The sequence below is a fragment of the Branchiostoma lanceolatum genome, chromosome 11 (genome assembly GCF_035083965.1).
Source record: "Branchiostoma lanceolatum isolate klBraLanc5 chromosome 11, klBraLanc5.hap2, whole genome shotgun sequence".
In the NCBI taxonomy this organism is placed as follows: domain Eukaryota; kingdom Metazoa; phylum Chordata; class Leptocardii; order Amphioxiformes; family Branchiostomatidae; genus Branchiostoma; species Branchiostoma lanceolatum.
Genome location: NC_089732.1, coordinates 4,134,163 through 4,156,350, shown reverse-complemented (window position 1 = coordinate 4,156,350; position 22,188 = coordinate 4,134,163). Strand labels below are relative to the sequence as shown.

Below are 22,188 nucleotides of genomic sequence, written 5' to 3'. Positions count from 1 at the left end.
GGTCTTGTTTTTTTTCTTCTTCGATCGAGCCTCGAAGCGTATTACTTGAGACAAAGCGGCTTCGCTTTTTGGCCATCCGTAACTATAAGTCCGTGGCGTCGAGTGGCGTAACGGCAGGGTGTTCGACTCAGAGCCAAGAGGTTCTGAGTTCGAATCCCCCTGACGCCACCGATGTTGTGCCCTTGGGAAAGGCACTTTACACGACTTTCCTCACTTCGCCCAGGTGCATAAAAATAAAAATGGGTATGTTGTTATCTGTACATGGCACTGTTGATATAAGTTATAAATAAGTTGAGTGCAGTGCCACGTCGTCCTTGTCTGTCAAAAACCGAAGTAAAAAAAAAAACACAAAAAAAGTCCCGAGCACATTTTGTATTCTGTTCGCCACTACTCTCAAGGCAGTTAGTGGAGAAGATTATTACCCTTTTATCATACGCCCCGTTTTCCGTCGGTAGTCGGTACGTACTCTCCACAGTGCCGGTACTAGAAAACGGGCGTATGCCATAGTAAAAGGTCACTGGTGGAGAGCTACATGTAGTACCGACAGAAAACGAGGCATTTATCAAAATGATCACAATCTTCTCCACCAACCTCTGCTTGGAGACAATTCGCCCTGGCAGTTGGACAAACATGCCCAGCAGACGGCTTGTGCGCACCGTGAATGGACTCAAGGATTACCAAAATACTCCACAGCCAGCCAGCCAGTTGATTTACGTTCAGTGGAGCGTTTGCTAGGGGCGGATGTCTGTACCATGATTATGGACGAGAAAAGAAAGCTCCATGTGAAAACCGCTGCAACACAAGTTAAAAGACGGCATATGATTTGCACAGTGTAGTGCACTGTGAGTGGCATGTTTGCTAAAAGGAGTGGATGACTGTACCATGATTTTGTACGCCAAAGCGTCCTATGAAAACAACCCACATTTCTGTCGTGGGCAGTGGAAGGTTAACTCGTCTGTTCATTGAGTTCATTTGAGTTAGACTGGTTTGAGATCACTTTCACTCATAACGGTTGAAAGACGTAGAAATCGAAACCACAAAACGTACGAAACTATACGCCTGCTTAGAAATAAACTACCAGAGTCGTCCGGTTACTGGAACACATTTCATCTTCATTCACCGCTTATCTAACGAATTGTCCCTTCATACACATACCTTGTCTTGTCACACAGACAGATTTACACAAACTGACGCAAATGGCTATGATGCCATACCAACAACGTCGTATTTATGTAATACTTATAGGCTGGGACGCCTCAGTAGAAATCCAAGCACAATTCCCATGTAGAGAAAGACGCTGGCTTTACTAACCTTAATGACTTCCCGGCGGCATCCAAACATTCCGCTAACGGCGTGGCTACTCGTATGTGTGTAGACTCAACCCGGACCACATCTACCGTTTCTGTTTTTGTCGGATAAAACGAGTCACAGGGGGATAACGAAGGTTTCCAACCCTAAATATAGCGTCGGGAGATTCCGGAACTCGTCTGACAGGGAGATATACAGTTTTGACGTCAGCTAACGCGACCCTCTATGCGATGTCGAAGGTGAAAGGTTGGGTGACGTACGTGGCGCGTTTTACAAAAACCCTCAGCAAAGTCTTGTCTAAACTACATTTTTTCATGCTTCATTTCTATATGTTTCTACGCCTTTTACGTGTTATCATATCACTGGCTTTCAAGAGATTCCATCAATTGAGAACATACAAGACGCCGCAACTTCATTATGTACGTGCAAAAACAGACGAGCGAAAACATTCAGGCGTTGGCTTCAGGTCACACTGGAGCTGTAGTCAACACTATGTTATAGGAGAAAGGAATACCTGATCACGACTAGCTCCTACGAAGGATTTTGCGTAGCTGAAATATCATAAAACAACCGTTTATATTCATCCTGTTTTGTCATCAAATGTTAGAACCGTAAACGTTTAATTCTAGTTGTTTAATGACGTTGTCTAAAATATCAAAGTCAATAGTTGAGCGCTTGAGCCCAGCGTCACAAAAGAATTATCCTCGACAAATTCTATTCATCACTGAGGAAGAAGAGAGAAAAACATAAATATGGGTACTCCATTAACCATCCCTATGTCATTTTCATTTCATTTTTGTTTCATGTCACACTCCAGCACCTATCTTCGACAGTATACCCTGACAGCCCCAGGTCGTGCTGAGTGTGTAATCGGAGTGCCGTATGGTACACACCGACTTTTAAAAATATTTTTCTATTCGGCTTTACAGATTAAAAACAAATCTGTGAGGAGCCGGCACTGCAGAAACCTGGTTTCTCTACAGGGCCGGCTCCTCAACAAATAAACAATAAAACTACAATACAATACAATACAATATGATACAAAAAATGAACAATAGAAAAACAAGAGGTATGATTTTAGGTTGCCAGGTACTCGTCACATCTACAGATAGAGGACCATGGTGCATATGTTGTCGGTTGAGTATATGGAGTTTTCCTGTGATTTGTAATAAGTAGCTAGTAATTTCTTGACTGATAGAATGCTGAGGTTTGAGTACATGTGTTGGCGGACTTTGTTTGGTTCACTCGGTCTCGGTAGTTTAAAGGCTTTATGGCTCCTTATAGTGCATTGTACTTGAACGTACATGTATATGATATTTGATTCATCTAATGTATGTACAAGTATAAAAGTTTAATTGTCAAAGTACTGTTAGCTATTTACCATTGGAGCTTTGAACTTTTAGAATTTTGATGTAAACTGTCCTGAAGCCAGTAGTACTCTCCATGTTCCAAGTCATCCGTTCTTTGAAGTCATTATCATCTCTACATCTCTACAATGTCGGAAATCGACAAGGAAAAGACCCATTAACAAACAAAACCATGGCAGGCTCTTTCTCTGAGCATGAACTTGTCCAGCTCTTTCTAAGCGAACACCTTCTGTGCCACCTCTTTCGCCCATCCCATCACGGACGTAGGCAGGCGTTTGTCCTCCGCCTCTACAGCCAGTCTGTAGTGTTCCTCCGCCTTCTCCGGCTCCGACTGCCGACTGTACAGGATCGCCAGAAAGTAGTGCGCCCAGTGGACCCGCTTGTCGCACGGCGGGGCAAGCTGCAGGTAGCGGTGGAACTGTTCTATGGCATCCTGCGGGGATAGAACCATGGAACACTCTGCCGACAGGTGCACCGCTGTGGGGTAGTCCCGCTTGTACATCAACGCGGTTGTGAAGGCGGGTAAGGCACAGGATGGACTGTCACGGTACAGATTTAAGAGGCTATCTCCCAGGACACAATAGACGTGGTGGAGATATTTGTGGAGCGGGTCTTCTTCTCCGTTCTCTACAATGACGTCAACCACCTTTCTCATCTCCTGTACGCGTGTGTCGTCGAACGGTAGCAGCGCTGCCTGTAGGAACAGGCAGGTACTGTCGGTGGGGTTGTGGTGGAGTTGTGTGGTCATGAGTTCGGCTAACCGTGTCCTGTCCAAGCCGAGATGGTCAGGGCTGTACAGGAACCGTTCGTAGCTGCGCGCAGTGAGACGTTCTTGTACCATGAATCCCTCAACAACCTTCTTCAAGCCCTCAGTGTCGGTATAACCGCTGTTGTTGAGGATTTCAGCTCCCGCCTCCATGAGTCTGCAACCCTCGATGATTTTCTTGGCGGAAATAGTCTCCCTGTACGGCTGCAGACTGAGGCGTAGCGATTTCAACGGTCCTTCGGGAACCTCCTCAGAAGCGACCCCTGGCGATTCTTTGTCGCGATACTGCCCACTTTCGACGAGTGGTTTGGGCAACGGAGGCTGCAATGGATTGAAGTACTGGTTATTCTTAAAAACAAAAAACAAACAAACAAACAAGTTTGAAACTACGTGAAGCAGGCAACAAACGCACTGATGCAATTCTGATTAAACCTGTGAGGGGGGCTCGACGCAAGCTAGTAATGATTATTAAGTAACACAGATACACACTTAACACAGTAATCGTTATTGACACAACAGAAGTACTGCGACTTTCGTAAGTTCTTTTACGACTGTCACAAGCAACAAAACAAATGGAAAAGTCACACAAACCTCTTCCAGAAGCTCAGCAAGATGTTCATAACCGGATTCCTCCAGCGCCTGTTTGAAGACACCGAATGCCCGGTCCCCTCTAGTCATGATCAGGTCCAGAAGTTTCCTGGCCTTGTAGCTGCACCTCTCGTCAGGGATGGCGGCTAGATCCTCCATCATCTCCTCAGTAAGCACCTGTACGTAAGGCAACGGGACGACATGGTCACAAATGTCATACGGTTGTTTAGTCGTAGGATCATCAGCGTGGCTATGGCAGCTTTTCCCATCCCAAGACAACTGAATCTTGTACGACACCCCCACAACTGTCCATAGACTGTTCCTCATGTTCTGTCGTAAAGCTACCATGCGACGAATGTGACGGGGCCCTGGGGAAGTACCTGAAGCTACGACCGTTTCAGTGTTGCTGATTGCTGAAACAAGGATTGGAGTCTACATTGAATTAAACTTGAGGGTGTTACTAGCAATATATATGTAGAGTACACAGTGTATATTGTCACCTTCTACCCACCTTCTCCTGGTACAAGTAGTTCAGTACGTGCTGGGATTTGAGATCACGTGACAGCGGAACGTACTTCTTACGGATGACGTCACGGTGCCTGTCCGACATGGGGACGTCTGCCATGGTGAAGCCACCTGAAATACAAGAAAGAGAAACGACGAAGTCGCCATTATCTAGTAGCTTTCTGAACGTCAGATTTGGGGCACGCAACATTAACCAAAGAGAGACTATATTCTAAAGTTATCACGTTGAAAACCTTTCTGACATAGGTGGTGAAAGTCATAAGTATTGTAGACGAAGCCGAGTTATTGTTCTCTGTTTTCTTGGAAGGCGATCATGCATGGATACACTATAGTAGCTTTGAGCGAAATATAGTGTTGCTGTTCTGCTCTAAGAACAAAATCTGATTCCAGTTGTAGACACCTACGCCAGCTTAGTGACCTTGAGTAGCAGAAAATGCTTTGTAACGTACATATGCGTACAAAAATGTACTTATAGAAATCGCTATAAAATCTTACCTTGAACGTCTCAGGTGTGCAAGACGCGACGGAACAGGTAAGCTCAGGTACTTCCGCATACGTCATGGTTCTGCTCAAAAGGTGAAAGGTCACTTCGCTTCAAGGTATTGTGGTGCAGTGGTTTACGCACTCTGCCTCTCACCATATGGGTTCCACTTTCGTGGAGCCAGCGACCCGAGTTCGCGCTTGGGTCTGGACACGACTGGAAAAGTGTCGCATCGTGCTATCGGAGGGGGACGTATGTCCGCCGGTCCCGTATGGCGGAGCTTTAGGTCGTAAACTTACAGAACTACCATTGTAATTCAGCTGCCACATACGAAAGGTGAGACGATAAAGCAAAGTATTCCAGAGCAAGCGGCAATAGAAAAAAAGTCCAAAATAGTAGTACTTTGATTCTGAATATCAAAATACAAACCTTCATCAGTCAAATATATTGTAATTTGCTGGTGAACTGTTTTTTATTCATTTATTCATTTATTTATTCATTTCATTAGAATGTTTTGCAATCTTTATTCAGCAGAATAAAAGAACATAAACAACAAGATAACATTAGAGTACACACACACTGAATTTATGCTTTTCGTTTTCGTCGGCAAGAAATTGCTGAAGCAAAGATCTAATTCTGCAGCCAGTAGAGGCCTGCTAAGGCAGCTTATGGCTTGGGAAGCATATCATTCACATACACGTACATTATCAGATAACTGACAAGCTTGTCAAAACACTGTGAAAAATAACCCATGGATAACAGAGGTATGTCGCTGACAGTTATATAATCCACTATCAGTCTATAGCGACGGATATGATAATTCTAAGCAACATGAGTTCGGAATAATAATGGCATTCTTATAATTATAATTTAGTTAACACTCACATTTTTTCCACTTCATGTTAATTCAACATCTGTACATAAAAAATTAAGACAATATTGTTAGAATTAGAACAATGGTAGATAGCTAAAGGTATTCTTCTTGAATAACACTTTGCGTTTCTCTGGATTACAACATGAATCAAAGTTAAGTATTTCTACAATGTCATTTGCAATTGATGCTTGCGATAAAGCTATCTCAGATTTGTTTTAAAATATTTTCTGAATGACAAATTAAATGCATTTTTACGTTAGTTTAATCTCATTTTGCCTCCACAAGAGTGATTTAGCTTAGTTCAGCTTAGCCAGTGAAGCATGTTGAATGATTATCTTTTTATTCGTAATATAGCCATTTATTTATGACACAACAGCGGGCACATGCTCTCGTACTTTCCCTACTGGAACTTTTATAAAAGAAAGGCACTTAAAAAGTCAGTTTTACGTTGACACGTCACTTAGTTGACACTTCTGGTAAGACTTCCTGCGCCTTCTCCCTCGCCCATCCAACACTAAACGTAGGGAGCAGTTTTTTCTCCTCTTCCATGGCCTGCTTGTAGTGATCCTCCGCCTTCTCAGGCTCCGACTGCCGACTGTACAGGATCGCCAGAAAGTAGTGCGCCCAGTGGACCCGCTTGTCGCGCGGAGGGGCGAGCTGCAGGTAGCGGTAGAACTGTTGGATGGCGTCCTGCGGAGAGAGAACCATGGAACACTCTTGCCGCTAGGTGTATAGCTAAGGCGTAGTCCTGCTTGTACGTCAGAGCGCTGGTGCAAGCTGGTAGGGCAGGAGAGGGGTGGTCATAGTTCATCTCTAGAATAGTGCCGCCCAGCATGCAGTAGACGTGGTGGAGGTATTTGTGAAGAGGGTCCTCCTCCCCTCTCTTCAGGACGACTTCCACGATCTTCCTCATCCTTGCAGCTCGATTCTCGTCAACGAATAAGGGCGCCGCCTGGAGGAGCAAGCAGGAACTGTAGGCAGGGCTTTCGTCTTGCTGGCCGGTCAAAAGCTTACTTAGGCGTTCCTGGTTTAAGTTTAGATGGTTGGTATCGTAGAGAATGCGTTTAAAACTTTTAGGATTGAGGCGCTCTTGGTGCATGAGTCCCTCTACTATCTTCACAACGCCATCCGATTCCTTGTATTCACTGTCGATGAGGATCTTTGCCCCCGACTCTATGGCTTCATAACCTTTTATCATCTTCTTTGCCGAAGAGGAGGAGTCTTTGTAGGGTTGTAGTTTCAGACGAAGCCATTTCAGAGGTCCGTCCGGAACTTCTTCAGATGTAACCACTGACGCGGCACTCTCGGCATTTTTGGGCGGTTCTGACGGTGGAGGCTGTATTGAAACGAAAGTCATCGTCATTTGCTTTGTGTCTTTAGCACACAAACAAACACAAGCAAGCAAGCAAACAAACAAAAACAAACAAAACAAACACAGCAAACACAGCATCAATTTGCAGGACTTCATGATGAAATCGAGGGCTAAAATTAGCAAATCAAATATACACAGTAATACTTATTCTCCAAGCAGAGGCTTTTGTTCGGGACAAAACTACCCCTCTCGATCGAAGCCTCTGCTTGGAGAATAAGTAATACTGGCGTGTACATGCTTGAAGTATTTCTTTGTTGACCAACACATCCTTGAGGTAAACAAGCCATAAATAACATAGATTGGAAGATTATTACTAAATGTACAGTATGTTGAAAATTCCAGCCAATATAACAAGTACTACATGTAGTACCCCGTCGAGAAGCTTGGCCAGAAAATCGAAGCCATTCTCGTCCAACGCCGTCCTGAAGACCCCGAAGGCCTTGTCCCCCCGTGTTGGTAACAGGTCGAGAAGTAGTCGGGACTTCTTGTGCCTCATCTCGTCAGGAATGGCGTCCAGCCTCTCTTTCATCTCCTCCGTCAGGACGCCCTCCTGGTACAGGTACGGGATCACGTGATTGGCGTGCAGGTCACGAGTCAGCGGGACGTATTTTTTCTTGAGAAGTTCTCGATGGTTTTCGGACATGGGCTTGTCTGCCATGACGGGCTAGTCTGGAAAAAGCAAGTGTACCGTCAATTAATGCAGCTGCAGTCGAGAAACATCGATGAAGGTTAACGTTAGACATCCATAATAAGATACACCGTTGAATGCGAAAGTTACTCAAGCAACTGTATACGTTTTGGAAAAGGTTTAAAAACATATCATTGTTAAATGTTAGCTAGCACACCAATGTGTACGTAACTTGTCAAATACAATCCCGTTAAACAGTGATTCTTATATAGTACAGTACATGGTATGAACAATACATATGTTTGTAATCTTCAATGATGATGGCGAAAGTATCGGGACCGATAAAGCCAACCCTGCTTTGTATTGACGGGAAATTCATATTAACAAAACTATTTTCTATGTGTGTTATCAGTCTTTACAAGGTTGTTTGTGGATGTAAGGAATAATGAAGAATTCAGTAATATTGATACCGAGTTTAATAGTAAGAAACACGGAAAGACAATGGGTACTTTAGAATGGAAGCTCGAAGTCTGACTAATTCACGAATGTTTACGGTTTGCTTTAAACGTTCTTGAATATTACTAGACTAATCTTTAATGGTGCCTTGAAAGACCTTAAGTTTACAGGCGATCTTAAGAAAATGATACCATGTGACCGTGTTTTAGAATTTCCAGAGCAGGCAAAAGGTTAAGTGTAATAACACGAAACAGACCGAAACTAGACAGAAATACTGCTAGTAGACTTTGACTGCATCATGGAATCCTTAAGATATTTTTGACGTTTCATAATTGTAACTCAGGGTAGGTAATCACAATTAGTAAAATTCTAGGGACGATAAGTTGCCCTAGGAATAAACGTTGACCTTCGAAACTGCAGATAAAGAGACAAGACTCTTACCTTGCAGCATACGCAGGTGAGAAATCCGCCAGCCTTAAGTTACTTCCGGGAGTAAAACGTATACGTACAGGTGAGTTCAAAGGTCACAACGCACCTGTACGCGTGAGCACGTCGCCAGAACGCAAGCGTTTAAGGTCGTGTTCGCGTATTTAGGTTAATATCTCGCATAGAGGTTCATCTAGTTGTGTCCAAAGACATATGTAACGGCTGTTACTCCGATGCAACGTTGACCAAAGAGAAGAAAAGAAATTCGGCAGGCTAATTGCCGTATACGCATTAGGTTCTGGCGACGTGAGGTTAGGTTACCCAAGGTCAACAGAATGGGCGACACAAAAACGGAGTTTGACATAAATGGAAAAAATAAGTATGTTTCTGAGGGAATTTACCAAGAATACTTCCAACGGCTGTACAACACAGCGCAAAGTTTAGAAAATCCCGGCATGTCTTTATGACCCTCCGAGTAATACATGTATATACAAACTACAAGATGTATATCTTTATGGAATCTTTGCAATTGCAAGATACATTTTGGAGGCCAAACTTTCAAAGTCTCAAACTGAAATCGCCCCCGCAGCTGCTAGGGGCCCAAACCTGTATCACTGTTATCTTCAAACTTTTTTATCGTGTGTTAATGTTATCGTGTGTTAATGTATTGCGGAACAGTGTTGCTTAATGTTGTATTGATGTGTGTATGTTTTGTTAAGGACCACAGGAAGAATAGCTATTGTGCTAGTTGTGGATCCCAAGAGCTATCTGAGCCAAAAACTCATTACCATAGCAGATCAAGAACAAACAATAAAACTTTCCCTATGGAAGAGATTCATAGACTGGCAAATTTCAGCCAGGCCTTAATATAAAGAAGGCTCTGCCCCGTTGAAAAAAAAGAAAAGAAAAAACACCAGAAAGAAAGAGTGTTTTGATACTTTTATTGATGGCCAACGGGAATATGGAAAATAACATAAGTCTCTGTAGTTTGTATTTATATATGATGTAAGCCACAAACAAACCTTTTACAAATAGAAACACCTTTGTCCTTAAATACAATATCATTGCTTGCATGCCTGTCATTTAATACAACATCTGTCACATGCATGCAACCCTCATGGTGAAGATCGTAGGAAGTTGTAAAATTTGTTTTACATAATATCTGATAGGTTTTTTCCAGGCAAGCACATGTACTAAAGTCCTCTTTCCACTGAACGACGATTACTGAGCGATTGTAAAGCGACCAAAATTGGATTTCTGCGATCCTTGATTTCATAATTGGAATATGATACAAGACGTAAAAGGATGATTTAAAAGACAACAAGCCATACAAAAGTTCAGAAAATTTGTTCCATGAAATTCGTTGAAATCTGAAATGGAATCTGTTAAATGATTTGTCAACGGATGAAACTGATTCGACAAACGAATGTCAACAAACGACAAAATGATTTGTGGACCTGATTGACATTCTATCAAATCTTTGGTCACTCAGTGGCCGCAGCATTTAGTGGAAGAGGGTGTAAGACATCTATCAAATGTTTCCACACCATTACAGGATACAGCCGATAATAAGTAATTGTGCTAATGCTCCCTTCTGTATCATCCTATTGATTTTACCAATGATATAACCCATCAAATACTGCATGGAAATCAGAAACACATTCAAGGCCTCATCATTTCTGTTCAACACTAAAGCCCATTCGCGATGCCGACTACGCCATGTACAGTGTTAAAGTTAAAGGCCCCTGACCCTGAGACAAAACATGTCGGGACGTTGTGATGCAAATCTAGACAATGTCGAGACGAGTACTGTTTACAAGCCCGGGGCCTTCACCTTTGACACTGCACATGTGTAATTGGAACTGTGAATGGGCTTATAAGAGATTTCTTTCCCATAGAGTTTCACACAATATTGACAAAGAAGACAGTTGAAAATTAAGCATAACTAAGCTCATAAGATACAGGCTAAGAGACCCTTCTGAAACAAATGAACATTTTGTAATAATTTGTTATTAGCATCTATGGGAAGATGGTGGTATATTTCTTTACAGTTTGAGTACATGTACCATCAAAATATCAGTTTTGACTCTTTTACTTAGAAGTAATAGACAAAACCTCTTCCCTTTCATCACAGTCATTTTTTCTTTGTCACAAAATGAGAACATTTTCAGCTAGCGGAAGAGAGCAAGTACCACTTGAAATAGATGTAGAAACGCAGAAACCACAGCCAAAAACCAACAAAATAAATCAGCCTGAGTCATCTGCTTAGAGACAAATAACATTCTACATGTGTGCACTTTAGGGCATACCCCTTTAGTACAGTTGACCATTTCAATCTAGTACATTATACAGCTATCACCAGTGAGTAGATGCATCTCTTCAACTTTCAACACCTCTATGGTAACATACCTGCTTGCAAAATAGGCTGATTTGCACATATTTACAGATATACACTTTGTATGCACATGGATCTCCATGAAGAATGTACCATTCAAGTTCAAAGGGGTGCTGAATTTTTTTGGTTATATTTCTTGTTATATCTTCACAACAGTTATAGGCCAGTTAGCAATAGCAGTTAATGTCACCGATGTATCCCTGTGTCAATCAACAATATTTTGCGTAACATGCCAGCTTTAGCAGGCACGTGGCAGCAGCTGGTTATATCACGCTGAACAACTTGTCACAGTGTATCTTGCTTATAAGGTGTGAACTTCATGCTGCGAAACCGACCAAATACAAGCTTAATTTCAAGACACTGAAAATTGTTATTTTACCATATTCTTTGTAATATGTTCTGGTGACATTTCATTATGTTCTGGGTACATTCTGCTATTGGAAGGATTGGATGGTCACCTTATGTGGTATGTATTATGTGGATGACATCCAAACAGTTAATTTACCCATACATGTTCATGGAAGGGTGCATTTTTTAACCAGTATGGCAAGACAATATCTTTCCATACAATTCAGCTTTTCTGAAAGAGTATTTTTCTTTTCAAATTGGTTAACATTTAGTGTTGTCTTTTAATTTTTTCATCTTTCTTGTTTCTTCACAGCTGAAAAGGATCACACAATTTGTTTTTTTTTCTCATAATTTTTCAAAAATTTGCAATAAAAAGTCACTTCACCATACCTGCTTGTACCAATTAACCAACTCTAGCCTACATATACATACACAATTATGTATTCTTGATCCGTACTTTAGTTCCAAATTTTGTAAATATGATTACGATATCAACAATCATTTTCACGATTTTCCATTCGATTTGATCCATATGTTCCTGTTGTTAATTCCAAATTCCATGTAATATAGATGTCTACAAATCTTAGACACTTGTAAGTAACATAACACTCCTAAAGCACTTAGTAGTTCTTAGTTAACCAAGTAAGGTCCCTATGCTAGCAATGTCACTCTGCTAAGCACATAAAAAGGTAGTCCAGCTACTTTTTTCTCACTGAAAACGAATTGCATGCATTTTTTCCTTACATTTGTTTTTAAATGAATAAATCAATGATCATATCAGCATCTGCATGATATTTGAGTAATACCAAATAACTCCTATGTGTCCATAATCAAATTTTTTCTAGTAATATTTCTATGTCAAGAAACAAAAGAAAAGAAGCCCTTAATTTTTCCATTAACCAACAAAGCTGCATATGGCTCTGTTAACAAACACACAACATAATACTAGATGTTAACTGGTTTGAGAAACTTTTCCATACAATCTTCGTTACACCCAAACACTGTATATACTGAAAAACCAAAAAAAAATATGATTTTTTTTGTCAGCCACCAATCCTAAAGGTTTTAGATACATTTTCTCTCTCACGAAGCAGCAAGTTTTACATAATATACATTAACTGGGTTATGGGGAAAACACATCCCATATATGATCATCACTTATTTCCCCACAGTATCCAACTCCATTTCTGAGAAAATTCTCCTTTTCCAAATCACAATCACATATAACTCCCTCTGACAGCGTGGATACAGTGGTTGGAGACAACCAGGTGCATTGTGGGAAACAGTGCATGATGGGATACAAGATGGCTGCCTGCCCTCGGAACCCTGCCACAGATGACCTTGACATTGATGAATATTTACAAGCTATACACCGTTATTCATTGCCTTTCTCAGCCCTATTGCACTGCATTCTTCCAGTGGTGGATATTTCTTTTCACAATCTCAGGCCTCACGATCACCAATTCGTTTCCATGGTTCTTTGACACTTCAATGTAAAAACAAGGGAAGAGAGCAAGTTAGATGAAAACAGAGCCCTGTGAGGAAAATTTGAACCCGCCTGTTCTTGGCAAGTATCAATCAAAAAGGAACTGTCTTTCTGGTCATGTCAACTGGCTTGCAACACACCCAAAAGGGGGTGTGTATTCTCTCAGTTTTCTCTTCACTTTTCATCTGCAATGCCCAACTTGGAGGTGTGTTCAATAAAAAAAAACAATACATAGTATTTTCCCTTGATAAATCTGATTGGGCCAAAAAATACAAACTTCCTTCTAAGGCTCTGCTTTCACTGTCATTCCTCCACTTCATCACCGATTTTCAAAATCAGAGAACCACGAAAACAAACTGCCCAAGCCTGACCTATACGTTTAACATTAATCAATCAATTAATTCCTCTTGTTAATTAGTTTGATATGTAGTTAGCAAGGCAGCGTCGACGGGCTCCATGCAGGAGGGGCATGTGAAGGAGCGCATCAACCAGTCGTCTATACAGTCCTTGTGGTAGATGTGGCAGCAGGGCAGCAGCCTGATGGGGTCCCCGATCACAAAGTCGTTCATACAGATCACGCACCTGAGGGAAGGTGAAAAAGAATGATAATCAAAATATATCATTATACTACTAATAATAATGTTTATAGAATTATAAGGGCTTATATTGAGTTAGTAAGGCAGCAGGGCAGCAGCCATGATGGGGTGGCCGATCACAAAGTATTTCATACAGATCACGCATCTGAGGGGGACAAAAGAAGAGGGAAAGATTAAGAAACATCTTGCAGGATTTGTCGATGAAGATTAGACACCCAAGTCATAAGATGTAAATGCAAAAGTTACTCAAGCAACTCGTTTCAGTCACTGATAAAAGACAGCGGATGCTGTGTGAGATGTCTTGAAAACCTTGAATCTGACTACATTCATACCCTAAAACTATGTGCACCAATGTACACATGTTTCACAGCTGCAGTTTCAAAGGAAGCTACCAGGGGGCCCAATGTGAAGCTAATTCTACTCACTCTCTGCCCTTCTTGGATCCGTCGTACACCCCTGACGGCAGGTGTTGTATCAGCCCCACCCTCTGAGCTATCCTGACCTGCTCATCTTCTGTTCTAATCATTCATGTTACTTACCAGCATAATCAACCTTTATAAATGATACTTCACATATTTTACTCACTCTCTGCCCTTCTTGGATCCGTCGTACACCCCTGAAGGCAGGTGTTGGATCAGCCCAAGCCTCTGAGCTATCCTGATCTGCTCATCCTCTGTCAGCTGGGTCACAGGGCGCGCCGTGTTCGGGGTTGGGTGGTAGATGGGCGCTTCTTCCTGTAGGAAAGATAATCAATCAATCAGTCAATCAATCAATCAGTCAGTCAATCAATCAACCAACCAACCAATTCATGCATTGCATTGATGGAGGCTAGACATTTAGGTAATAAAATACACAGTCCAACTTAAAAGTTGCTAAAGCGGCTGGATAAGTTGCGTTACGATCAGGTAGTAGATAGCTACTTCTTCCTACAGCTGCTGAAGATGAAATTAATCAATCAATATATCTATCCATTTATCTGTCAATCAACCGATGGGTTTGGTGGTATATTGGTGATTATTCTTACAGGCCCAAAAGATAAGAATGTCTAGCATCCTGTAAGCTTTACTTTAGACTAGACTAGAGTTGGCTGAATCAGCCACATTGCTGGAACAGATGCACTATATCATAGTTTCCACAGAAATACACGAACATACCATGCATAATAATGAATTCGATATGCTTCTGTACTATTTACAAGACACATTGAAAGATATGGACCAGCATTTGTCCGCAGAAACTGATCCAAAGCCAAGCTGGCATGCCTGTGGGATTTCTTTTACACCCTCTGCAATTTTGTATAACACTATTAGGCAAACTTGATAAATACTGGTCACTGAAGCATCCAGCAAACCCTTCACAGATAATTCCAGAGCCTCCACAACATCAGTATTAGGCCATACCAATCTAATTTCTTGGTTAACCGATTTTTTTAAAATCTAAGCACGAGGACATCATTAAAACAGAAGGCTGGGGTGAAAACTTGCACCTGACCCTGTTCACCCCCTGAAACTGTGTGCACCAAAGTACAAACTTTCTTCTTCGATTCTGTTTTCATGTTGATCTTTAAAAAAATCTGTTAACCCAGAAATTGAATTGGTGTGGCCTTACTTACATGTACAACTCAGCCTCTTGGAAAGACAATTTCACAACTGTCTCTTTCTAAGTCTATAATAATGATAGTATCCCCGCAATTTTGCAATAACGCTATCATGCCCCATTGTAAGTAACCTTGTAGTAACTAGCAGACGAATCAGAACAGATTATCTTATGGCCATGGACAGAAGGACGGGTTGCTTGGCAACAGATCGTAATCATACCAATGATTGAAGTTATAGATTGTTAAATTGGGTCTATCAGTCTAAGTAATTACTGCGGAATGATGACTGTGTGTATCATCTGAACATATCTAACCATTATCTAACCAAATCGTACTGGACGGAACATTAAGGCTGCTCAACTACATGTAGCCAGTGCCTATTGCAGCCCTTACAGCTGACATACATGTCATGTAGACTGTTTGAACAGGATGTGGCATCAAGATATGAACATATAACAATTCTACTTGTATGCATACTGTAAATACATAATTACAAAGCTAATAAAAGTTATCAAAAAAATAGTTATGCTAAAATCCTTCCCACACCGCAATTGTCATGAAATTCAGATTTTTTTACGGACGTGGTGACATTTTTGTCCGGCCTCATGAAGCAAATTTCTGTCCCAGGATTGAGGGATGTGTCCTGGAGACAGCCCTGCTGGATAGGCCTGCATGTTCTTTTCCGTTAAGCGTAGGCAGCCTATTTCTATTTCCCGTAAGTCATAGGGAACGCCATTTTAGTCACATGATTTGCAGTGAGACGACCAAATTTTGCGCAATCACCTTCCTTGATTTTAGCGTTGTCGGGACCCCCCATTCAGACCCTCCTGTAAGGGATCAAGACTAAGAACCAGAGAAGCTTATCTAGAGCTTAACCAAAGTAGCCTGGCCTTGTGCACCACTGAGTGACAGACACAGAACAGACATGCTCTGATTATGGGCACCAGAAATGTGTGTAAGCATTCAGGACTCCTCACACACATAACATGGGGCTCACCAGGGATTTCTGCAACATGGCACGGATGTGACTGATAGTTGGTTAGAGATAAAATGAAAGTACGATCCAATTTCAGGCTTATATTTCACTGGCAATGACAAGGATGGATGGATGTAAACTGGTTTATTACAACATTCATTTGTATACAGTCAAAAGTTATATAAGTTATATGGGATTCCTGCAACATGACAAGAATGCGACTGATGGTAAGTTAGAGATAAAATGGAAGTACTACTACTAAGAAGTATTAAGATCCAATTTCATTAATATAAGGTTAATCTTTCACTAGCTGTGACAGGGATTGATGGATGTAAACTGGTTCATTACGACATACATTTGTATACACTATACAGTTGAAACGGCTATCTTAACTCAAGGGATTTCTGCAACATGCCATTGGCAAGGATGTGACTGATAAGTTAGTTAGAGATAGAATGAAAGTATCAAGATCCAATTTCAGGCTTATATTTCACCGGCAATGACAAGGACGGATGGATATAAACTTGTTCATTACAACATTTATTTGTATACAGTCGAAACTGCTATCTTATAACTAAGGGATTTCTGCAACATGGCAAGGATGGTTAGTAAGAGATAAAATGGAAATACCAAGATCCAATTTCATTTACAAGGTTTATCTTTTATTGGCTGTGACAAGGAGAGATAGATGTAAACTGGTTCATTATAACATATACAGTCGTAACTGCGCAAGAGGACCACTCAGGGGACCCGATAAAATCTGGTCTATGTGGACAGGTGGTCACTATAGACAGGATTCTTAATGCTTTTGTCAGTGAGAAAAGTTATCTGAGGGACCACCAAAACATTGGCCAGGTGGTCCTTATGTGAAGAAGTGGTCACTTGTACCTGGTTTGACTGTAGCTCTTTGTGATTGGCACCATGAACACTGAACTTGTATATTGGCTTAAATCTCACCAAACTCTTCTAATAGTCGAGTAATATGATTTAATCGTTACCACTGGAAAAATACAGTGAAACTCAGACGTTTCCGGTGTCAGTCCGACCGCCCTTTGTCAGTGACGGACACCCGAAACGTCTGAGTAACGATTAAAACATATTACTCTATTGCTGACCTGGATAATTAACATTAACAAACGTATCTTCTAATGGTCACTTAAAGTTAAACTTTTGTATCATGCATCATACTTATGCCCATAAAATAAGAGAATTCTCATTTGACTTCTTCTCCTGAGATTTATCTTGTTCTTGGAATAAGGAATTTGAGGGCTTATTCTGTTTCGGAGGCTAACACAAGATTTCAGTCAAAAAGTGCTATAAATGTTTTAAGGTGAACTTTGAACTGCTGCCATGTCAAATGTTTGTGCACTTTCTAAATAACTTTCAACCAAGAGTTGCTAAATATATAACAGGCACAATGACTTGAGCCTTTGACACACAATAAGTTCAGTGACCCTGCTATGTACTTATAATGTAGACAACTGGTAGAATGACAAGTACCTATGTTACCACGACAACCCTGTTGCCATGGCAACAGAACCTGACATCATCACCATGACGTTGGCAGAATTCTAATGACATCAGCTTGTCCCAGGAGTGACTCAGAACGGTGGCTTGATTCACCCTGGGGAAAAATGCAGCTGTCTAGACGTTTTGTACCATACATTCTTATTTATGATCTTCATAAGTATTCAAGGCACAGACATACATTCCTGACATTTACTGGCTTGGATTAAACAACCCCTACTGGTACAAACATGGTATGGTTTTCTGTGGTTTACAAAGTCCTGACATATTTTTTCTCTCTAGAAGATTCTATGATAAGTCAAACGTGTACAAGTGACAACCTGTACATAAGGACCACTAGGTTGATGTGGTCACCTTTTGTCAGTCCCTTAGATAATTTTTCCCATTGACACATGCATCAAGAATTCAGCTGTCTATAGTGACAACCTGTCTACATAGACCAGATTTAATCGGTCCCCTGAGTGGTCTTCTTGGGCAGTTTTGACTGTGTACAATCTATAAATAATACTGTATGACATCCCTGTGAAAGCCTTAAATGACAGAAGTACTAATAGTCCCTGGGGACTGGATTTGTGGTCACTTATTGCTGGTGACATTTTTTACCGACTTTCATCTTAATATTTCATGTCCAACAAGACGCATGCTGTGGTCTAGTCTAGTGGTTGATATCTCGGTAAGCAAGGTCGATCTGGGGTGCTAATCTCCGTCTAGCCTTCAGTGTTCTGTTAAAACCCATTATTAAACTTTCATGTGGTTTGGGAGGGACATCAACTGTCAGTGTTTGAGGAGAGCCAGACACTATACTTTTAACAAATCATCTGACCTCCATGAACATTAATCCGCCGGTTTACAGAAATCTGCCACTTTGAAAATCAGTGTGTTTGAGAGATCTCTAGTACAGCACCGCCCCGGTATGCACAGTTTAGATATACAGGGGCGCATTATACAAGCGGACATTGGGTTGGAGATCTGCTTGTACACATCCTTTTGGGTGGCGGAATTATGTACCATGGTGGACTTATGTTAGTAGATGTTATGTGGATTCAATCACCATAATGAAAGTAGGAGAATGCCCCAGCTTGGGGTGGCTTAGATTAAAATCAAATCAATAAATTGAAAGTCTCAACAGTCACCTAGTCAACAGCTAACCTTAGGGGGAACTAGGCAAAGTTTGCCCAAGGGAGTTGGACCCCAAAAGCTGGCCTGTGCAGGACTTGGCTACCAGGCGAACTCAAAGTGCAAAACCTCTGTTATGCACTTCATGACATGGTTTATTGCTTGTGCACAGAAAATACAAGAATCGCATTGCTAAACTAACTATTAAATATAATTTTGTTGATAATGCAGCAGGCTGAGCTATTTTATGATGAGCACTACTACTACAGTGTCAGAAAATTGGGTTACGGTAAGTCATTGCACCCACTTAGTTCTAGAGATACAAATCCTGACATCGACAACGTTAACAGAGACGGGCAATGTCATTCCGGCATACAGGATAAGCTCTGTCTTGTATGTCATTGAAAATAATCTATTTGACTTTTGGCCATTTCAATGGCACAGTTTGCAATCAATCAATCAATCAAACTTTATTGCACAACAATTTAAACAGGTACAATGTATGGCAAGTTCATAGGTACTACAAAATACCAAGATATATATGTCTTTCCTTATTAACAATGCTAATGAATTCTATGCCATACTTTTTAAAAAGTCATTACATAACAATAGACAGCACCTGGGAGGTAGACAATACCTGCTGAGGAGTGCTAGCAGGAATGAGAAATCAGCCTGAACTCACAAATGGTGATTATTTCTTTTGCTAAAATTTTGTTACTTGTTTCTTAGTAGAAAGATATTATCAAAACATTGCAACTTTTAATGTTATTCAGTTTGCTGAGCAATGAAACAATTAAATGACTGACCAACCAACCGATAAATATCCCTCCAGGAATCTTATAAGCATGCACAATTTTTCCAATTACACGTTCTTCCACATCATCGCAATTATTTTGATCACTCTTTCATACAAGTTGGTTAATCTAACTTTGAAGGTTCTGCCAATAATCAAATTAGCGATTTCCATCGTCCACCGGTGACGCAGAGTTGGAAATTGCAGCTGGCACAGACAGAATCGGGAAATCTGGACCGTACCGGTAACTGCTGGCTTTGGTCATACCAAATTAAGTGATAAGAATCGTTCATACCGGTAAAAATCAATGCAGGGATATAATCATGGAATCTTTGTTTTAGGCAACTCCAATTTAATTTGTTGGTATCGTGATGTCTAAAAGAAAAGAAGTAATGCTTGATACTTCTGTACAGTTATTTGGGTTCTTGGGTTCTTCCACAAACCAATGTTGTACTACCGGTACTAGAAATTGTTCTCAGCAGGAATTGGTTTAAACCAAGGAGGTTAAATCAACAAAACAAAGGTTCAACAGCTTTATTTGACCTTTGACCGTTATGTGCCCTTTTTCCAAGTGCTCCGATCCAACTCTGACATATACAAAGCGAAAGGACAACTATCTAGGTTATATTTGGCTAAACCACTAGCACTGGGACTCGAGGTCGTTTTACATCGCATGTCCCCCAAAAATAGCAGATACAGCATTCTTTTAAGATATGATGAAAACAATAGAATTCAGTTTATAGCATAGTGAATTACCATATGGGAGAAATTGGTTTAGATGAAGGTCTTCATGATACTACCGTACTATAGAAACATAATTCATCCGGTTATCTTAATTACTGCAAAATTGGCCAGGGAAGATTTAGAAATCACACAAAGAAAGTTAATTCTATATGACAAAGTACCTGTTCCTGTATCAAGAAGGGGCAACATCCCCTGTTCCTTATTTAATGTGGATTTTGACCCCAGGGCTAACACAGCAACATAATACTTCTAGCTGCAAACTTGAAAGATCATTTGCATCTACAGCTGTATGTAAAAAACGTAGCCATTGAAAACGTTTCCGTGTGCACGTAGCGATTCTTCTCTTTCAAATGCTAACTTGAGAATGGCGAGTTTTTGTGTATCTATTTTTTGGGACCCTGTCGTGAAAACTAGAACAATACCCAGACATCAAGTCAACAAAGGCCAGCGACAAATTGTTTTCTTACTACTTAGCGTTACAAACGCCTTATTAAAACTTCACAGGCGCTCTCAGACGGCTAGACACGACGGAAGCCATCAGAGAAAGGAAACAAGGACGATTTCCAAACGTCTGTAAGCCTAGTTCTACGAAAAGGAAGTACGGCTGGGGGGATATTCTGTCGTGTGTCGTTTCATCATATGATGACGATGGTTGTTTTGATAAGGGCCAACACAAAGGGGACGAATAAAAATCCCCAAACACGACAACATTCTAGGATATTTAGAAACAAATCTACCAAAGCTTTCAAGGGATAGTACACATTGTGTTAGACATGAGTTGGTATCATGTTATGTCGCGGTAGGAAGGAAAGTAAAACGATAACATTTCCTTGAGAATGTATAACCGACCTGGTACGGTGGCGGCGGTCCGAGGTTTTCGGAGCTGTCCCCCGTCTCGCTTCCAGCCCTTCCTTCGTGCAGGAGCGAGATGTCATCCGCTGTAGGCGTCTTAAGGCAATTCCCCATCTTAAGTCTTTACCGGGGCATTGGTAAGACGTCTTAAAAACGGAGAAATCTTGACACAAAGAAGCTTCTTCCCGGTCCTGTGGCTGATACTGCTGCTAGACCAATCACCAAAACATGGCCGCACTGCCGATTTTCTGCTGGAATATACGTGCGCGGTACAACGTAGTCCGCGATATGATATTTCTTTTATCGAAAACCGATTTTTCCAGACAATTCACTCAATGAATTAAATCATCAGCATAATCTATAGCTATCCGCGACGTAGAGAGGTTTGCAGAGGCGAAAATATACGAAGGGAAAGGAAAACGCGGAAGTAAATAAAGGGTATGAGCCGCGTCACTGTCGCGGATGGATGTAAAGGTGCCAGCTGACGGAGCAGTGCGGAAACACAGGGGCCGACTGGACATGACGTCACACGGACTGGGGTACGTAATCACTTGACGTAAAAGACGGAATAAAAAGTGTGTTTGCTTGAAAAGTCCATCTGTGTTGGTAGAAATCATTCTAAAGCAAAGTTTTACTGTAATTTCCGACACAAATATTGTCAAAAGTTTGGGTAAGTCCAAATTTTGTGTTGGAAAGTACGTACATGTTGGCTTCAGAATAAAATCTATTTGATCTACCGGTAATGAAAGAAAGTGATGATGAACAATACTGTGATAATCACATATGAGCAATGATTAATGTAATGATAGTAAATTTATTTGCAAAGCAACTCTACAACTATAGGATTCAGTTTTCTCTACATTTATGTGCAATCAAAATGTTAACATGATCCTATTCATGAAAAATAAACAAAAAGGCAATACTGAATACCAAAGGAAGGCTGCTACTGAGACCCTATTAAAGTTCT

General features: G+C 41.0%; 3 protein-coding genes across 3 annotated transcripts; all 3 read right to left on the bottom strand.

Annotated features, from left to right (window-relative positions):
• Positions 1–1,865: 1,865 nt before the first annotated feature.
• LOC136444942 (uncharacterized) lies at positions 1,866–5,136 on the bottom strand. Its single transcript, XM_066442727.1, has 4 exons — positions 5,050–5,136; positions 4,541–4,665; positions 4,033–4,206; positions 1,866–3,762 (listed from the first exon to the last, which is right to left on the bottom strand). The coding sequence occupies exons 2-4, from the start codon at positions 4,652–4,654 to the stop codon at positions 2,890–2,892; spliced, it is 1,161 nt and encodes a 386-aa protein (XP_066298824.1). The 5' UTR covers positions 4,655–4,665; positions 5,050–5,136; the 3' UTR covers positions 1,866–2,889.
• Positions 5,137–5,604: 468 nt separating this feature from the next.
• On the bottom strand, positions 5,605–8,898 carry LOC136444943 (uncharacterized). Its single transcript, XM_066442728.1, has 3 exons — positions 8,807–8,898; positions 7,652–7,950; positions 5,605–7,245 (listed from the first exon to the last, which is right to left on the bottom strand). The coding sequence occupies exons 2-3, from the start codon at positions 7,937–7,939 to the stop codon at positions 6,487–6,489; spliced, it is 1,047 nt and encodes a 348-aa protein (XP_066298825.1). The 5' UTR covers positions 7,940–7,950; positions 8,807–8,898; the 3' UTR covers positions 5,605–6,486.
• Positions 8,899–9,715: 817 nt separating this feature from the next.
• On the bottom strand, positions 9,716–21,491 carry LOC136444393 (RING finger protein 11-like). Its single transcript, XM_066441926.1, has 3 exons — positions 21,219–21,491; positions 14,202–14,350; positions 9,716–13,602 (listed from the first exon to the last, which is right to left on the bottom strand). Exons 1-3 carry the CDS (start codon positions 21,333–21,335, stop codon positions 13,431–13,433), a joined length of 438 nt encoding a protein of 145 aa, XP_066298023.1. The 5' UTR covers positions 21,336–21,491; the 3' UTR covers positions 9,716–13,430.
• Between the last annotated feature and the right edge of the window lie 697 nt (positions 21,492–22,188).

Excerpts from the sequence above, each read along its gene's own strand:
- LOC136444942 (XM_066442727.1), bottom strand. The coding sequence starts at position 4,654 with ATGGCAGACGTCCCCATGTCGGACAGGCACCGTGACGTCATCCGTAAG. Across the intron at positions 4,207-4,540 it reads ACTACTTGTACCAGGAGAAG|GTGCTTACTGAGGAGATGAT; the intron begins GTGGGTAGAAGG and ends CCTTACGTACAG. Across the intron at positions 3,763-4,032 it reads TTGCTGAGCTTCTGGAAGAG|CCTCCGTTGCCCAAACCACT; the intron begins GTTTGTGTGACT and ends AATCCATTGCAG.
- LOC136444393 (XM_066441926.1), bottom strand. The coding sequence starts at position 21,335 with ATGGGGAATTGCCTTAAGACGCCTACAGCGGATGACATCTCGCTCCTG. Across the intron at positions 14,351-21,218 it reads GACCGCCGCCACCGTACCAG|GAAGAAGCGCCCATCTACCA; the intron begins GTCGGTTATACA and ends TCTTTCCTACAG. Across the intron at positions 13,603-14,201 it reads GGATCCAAGAAGGGCAGAGA|GTGCGTGATCTGTATGAACG; the intron begins GTGAGTAAAATA and ends ACCTTCCCTCAG.
- LOC136444943 (XM_066442728.1), bottom strand. The coding sequence starts at position 7,939 with ATGGCAGACAAGCCCATGTCCGAAAACCATCGAGAACTTCTCAAGAAA. Across the intron at positions 7,246-7,651 it reads TGGCCAAGCTTCTCGACGGG|CCTCCACCGTCAGAACCGCC; the intron begins GTACTACATGTA and ends GTTTCAATACAG.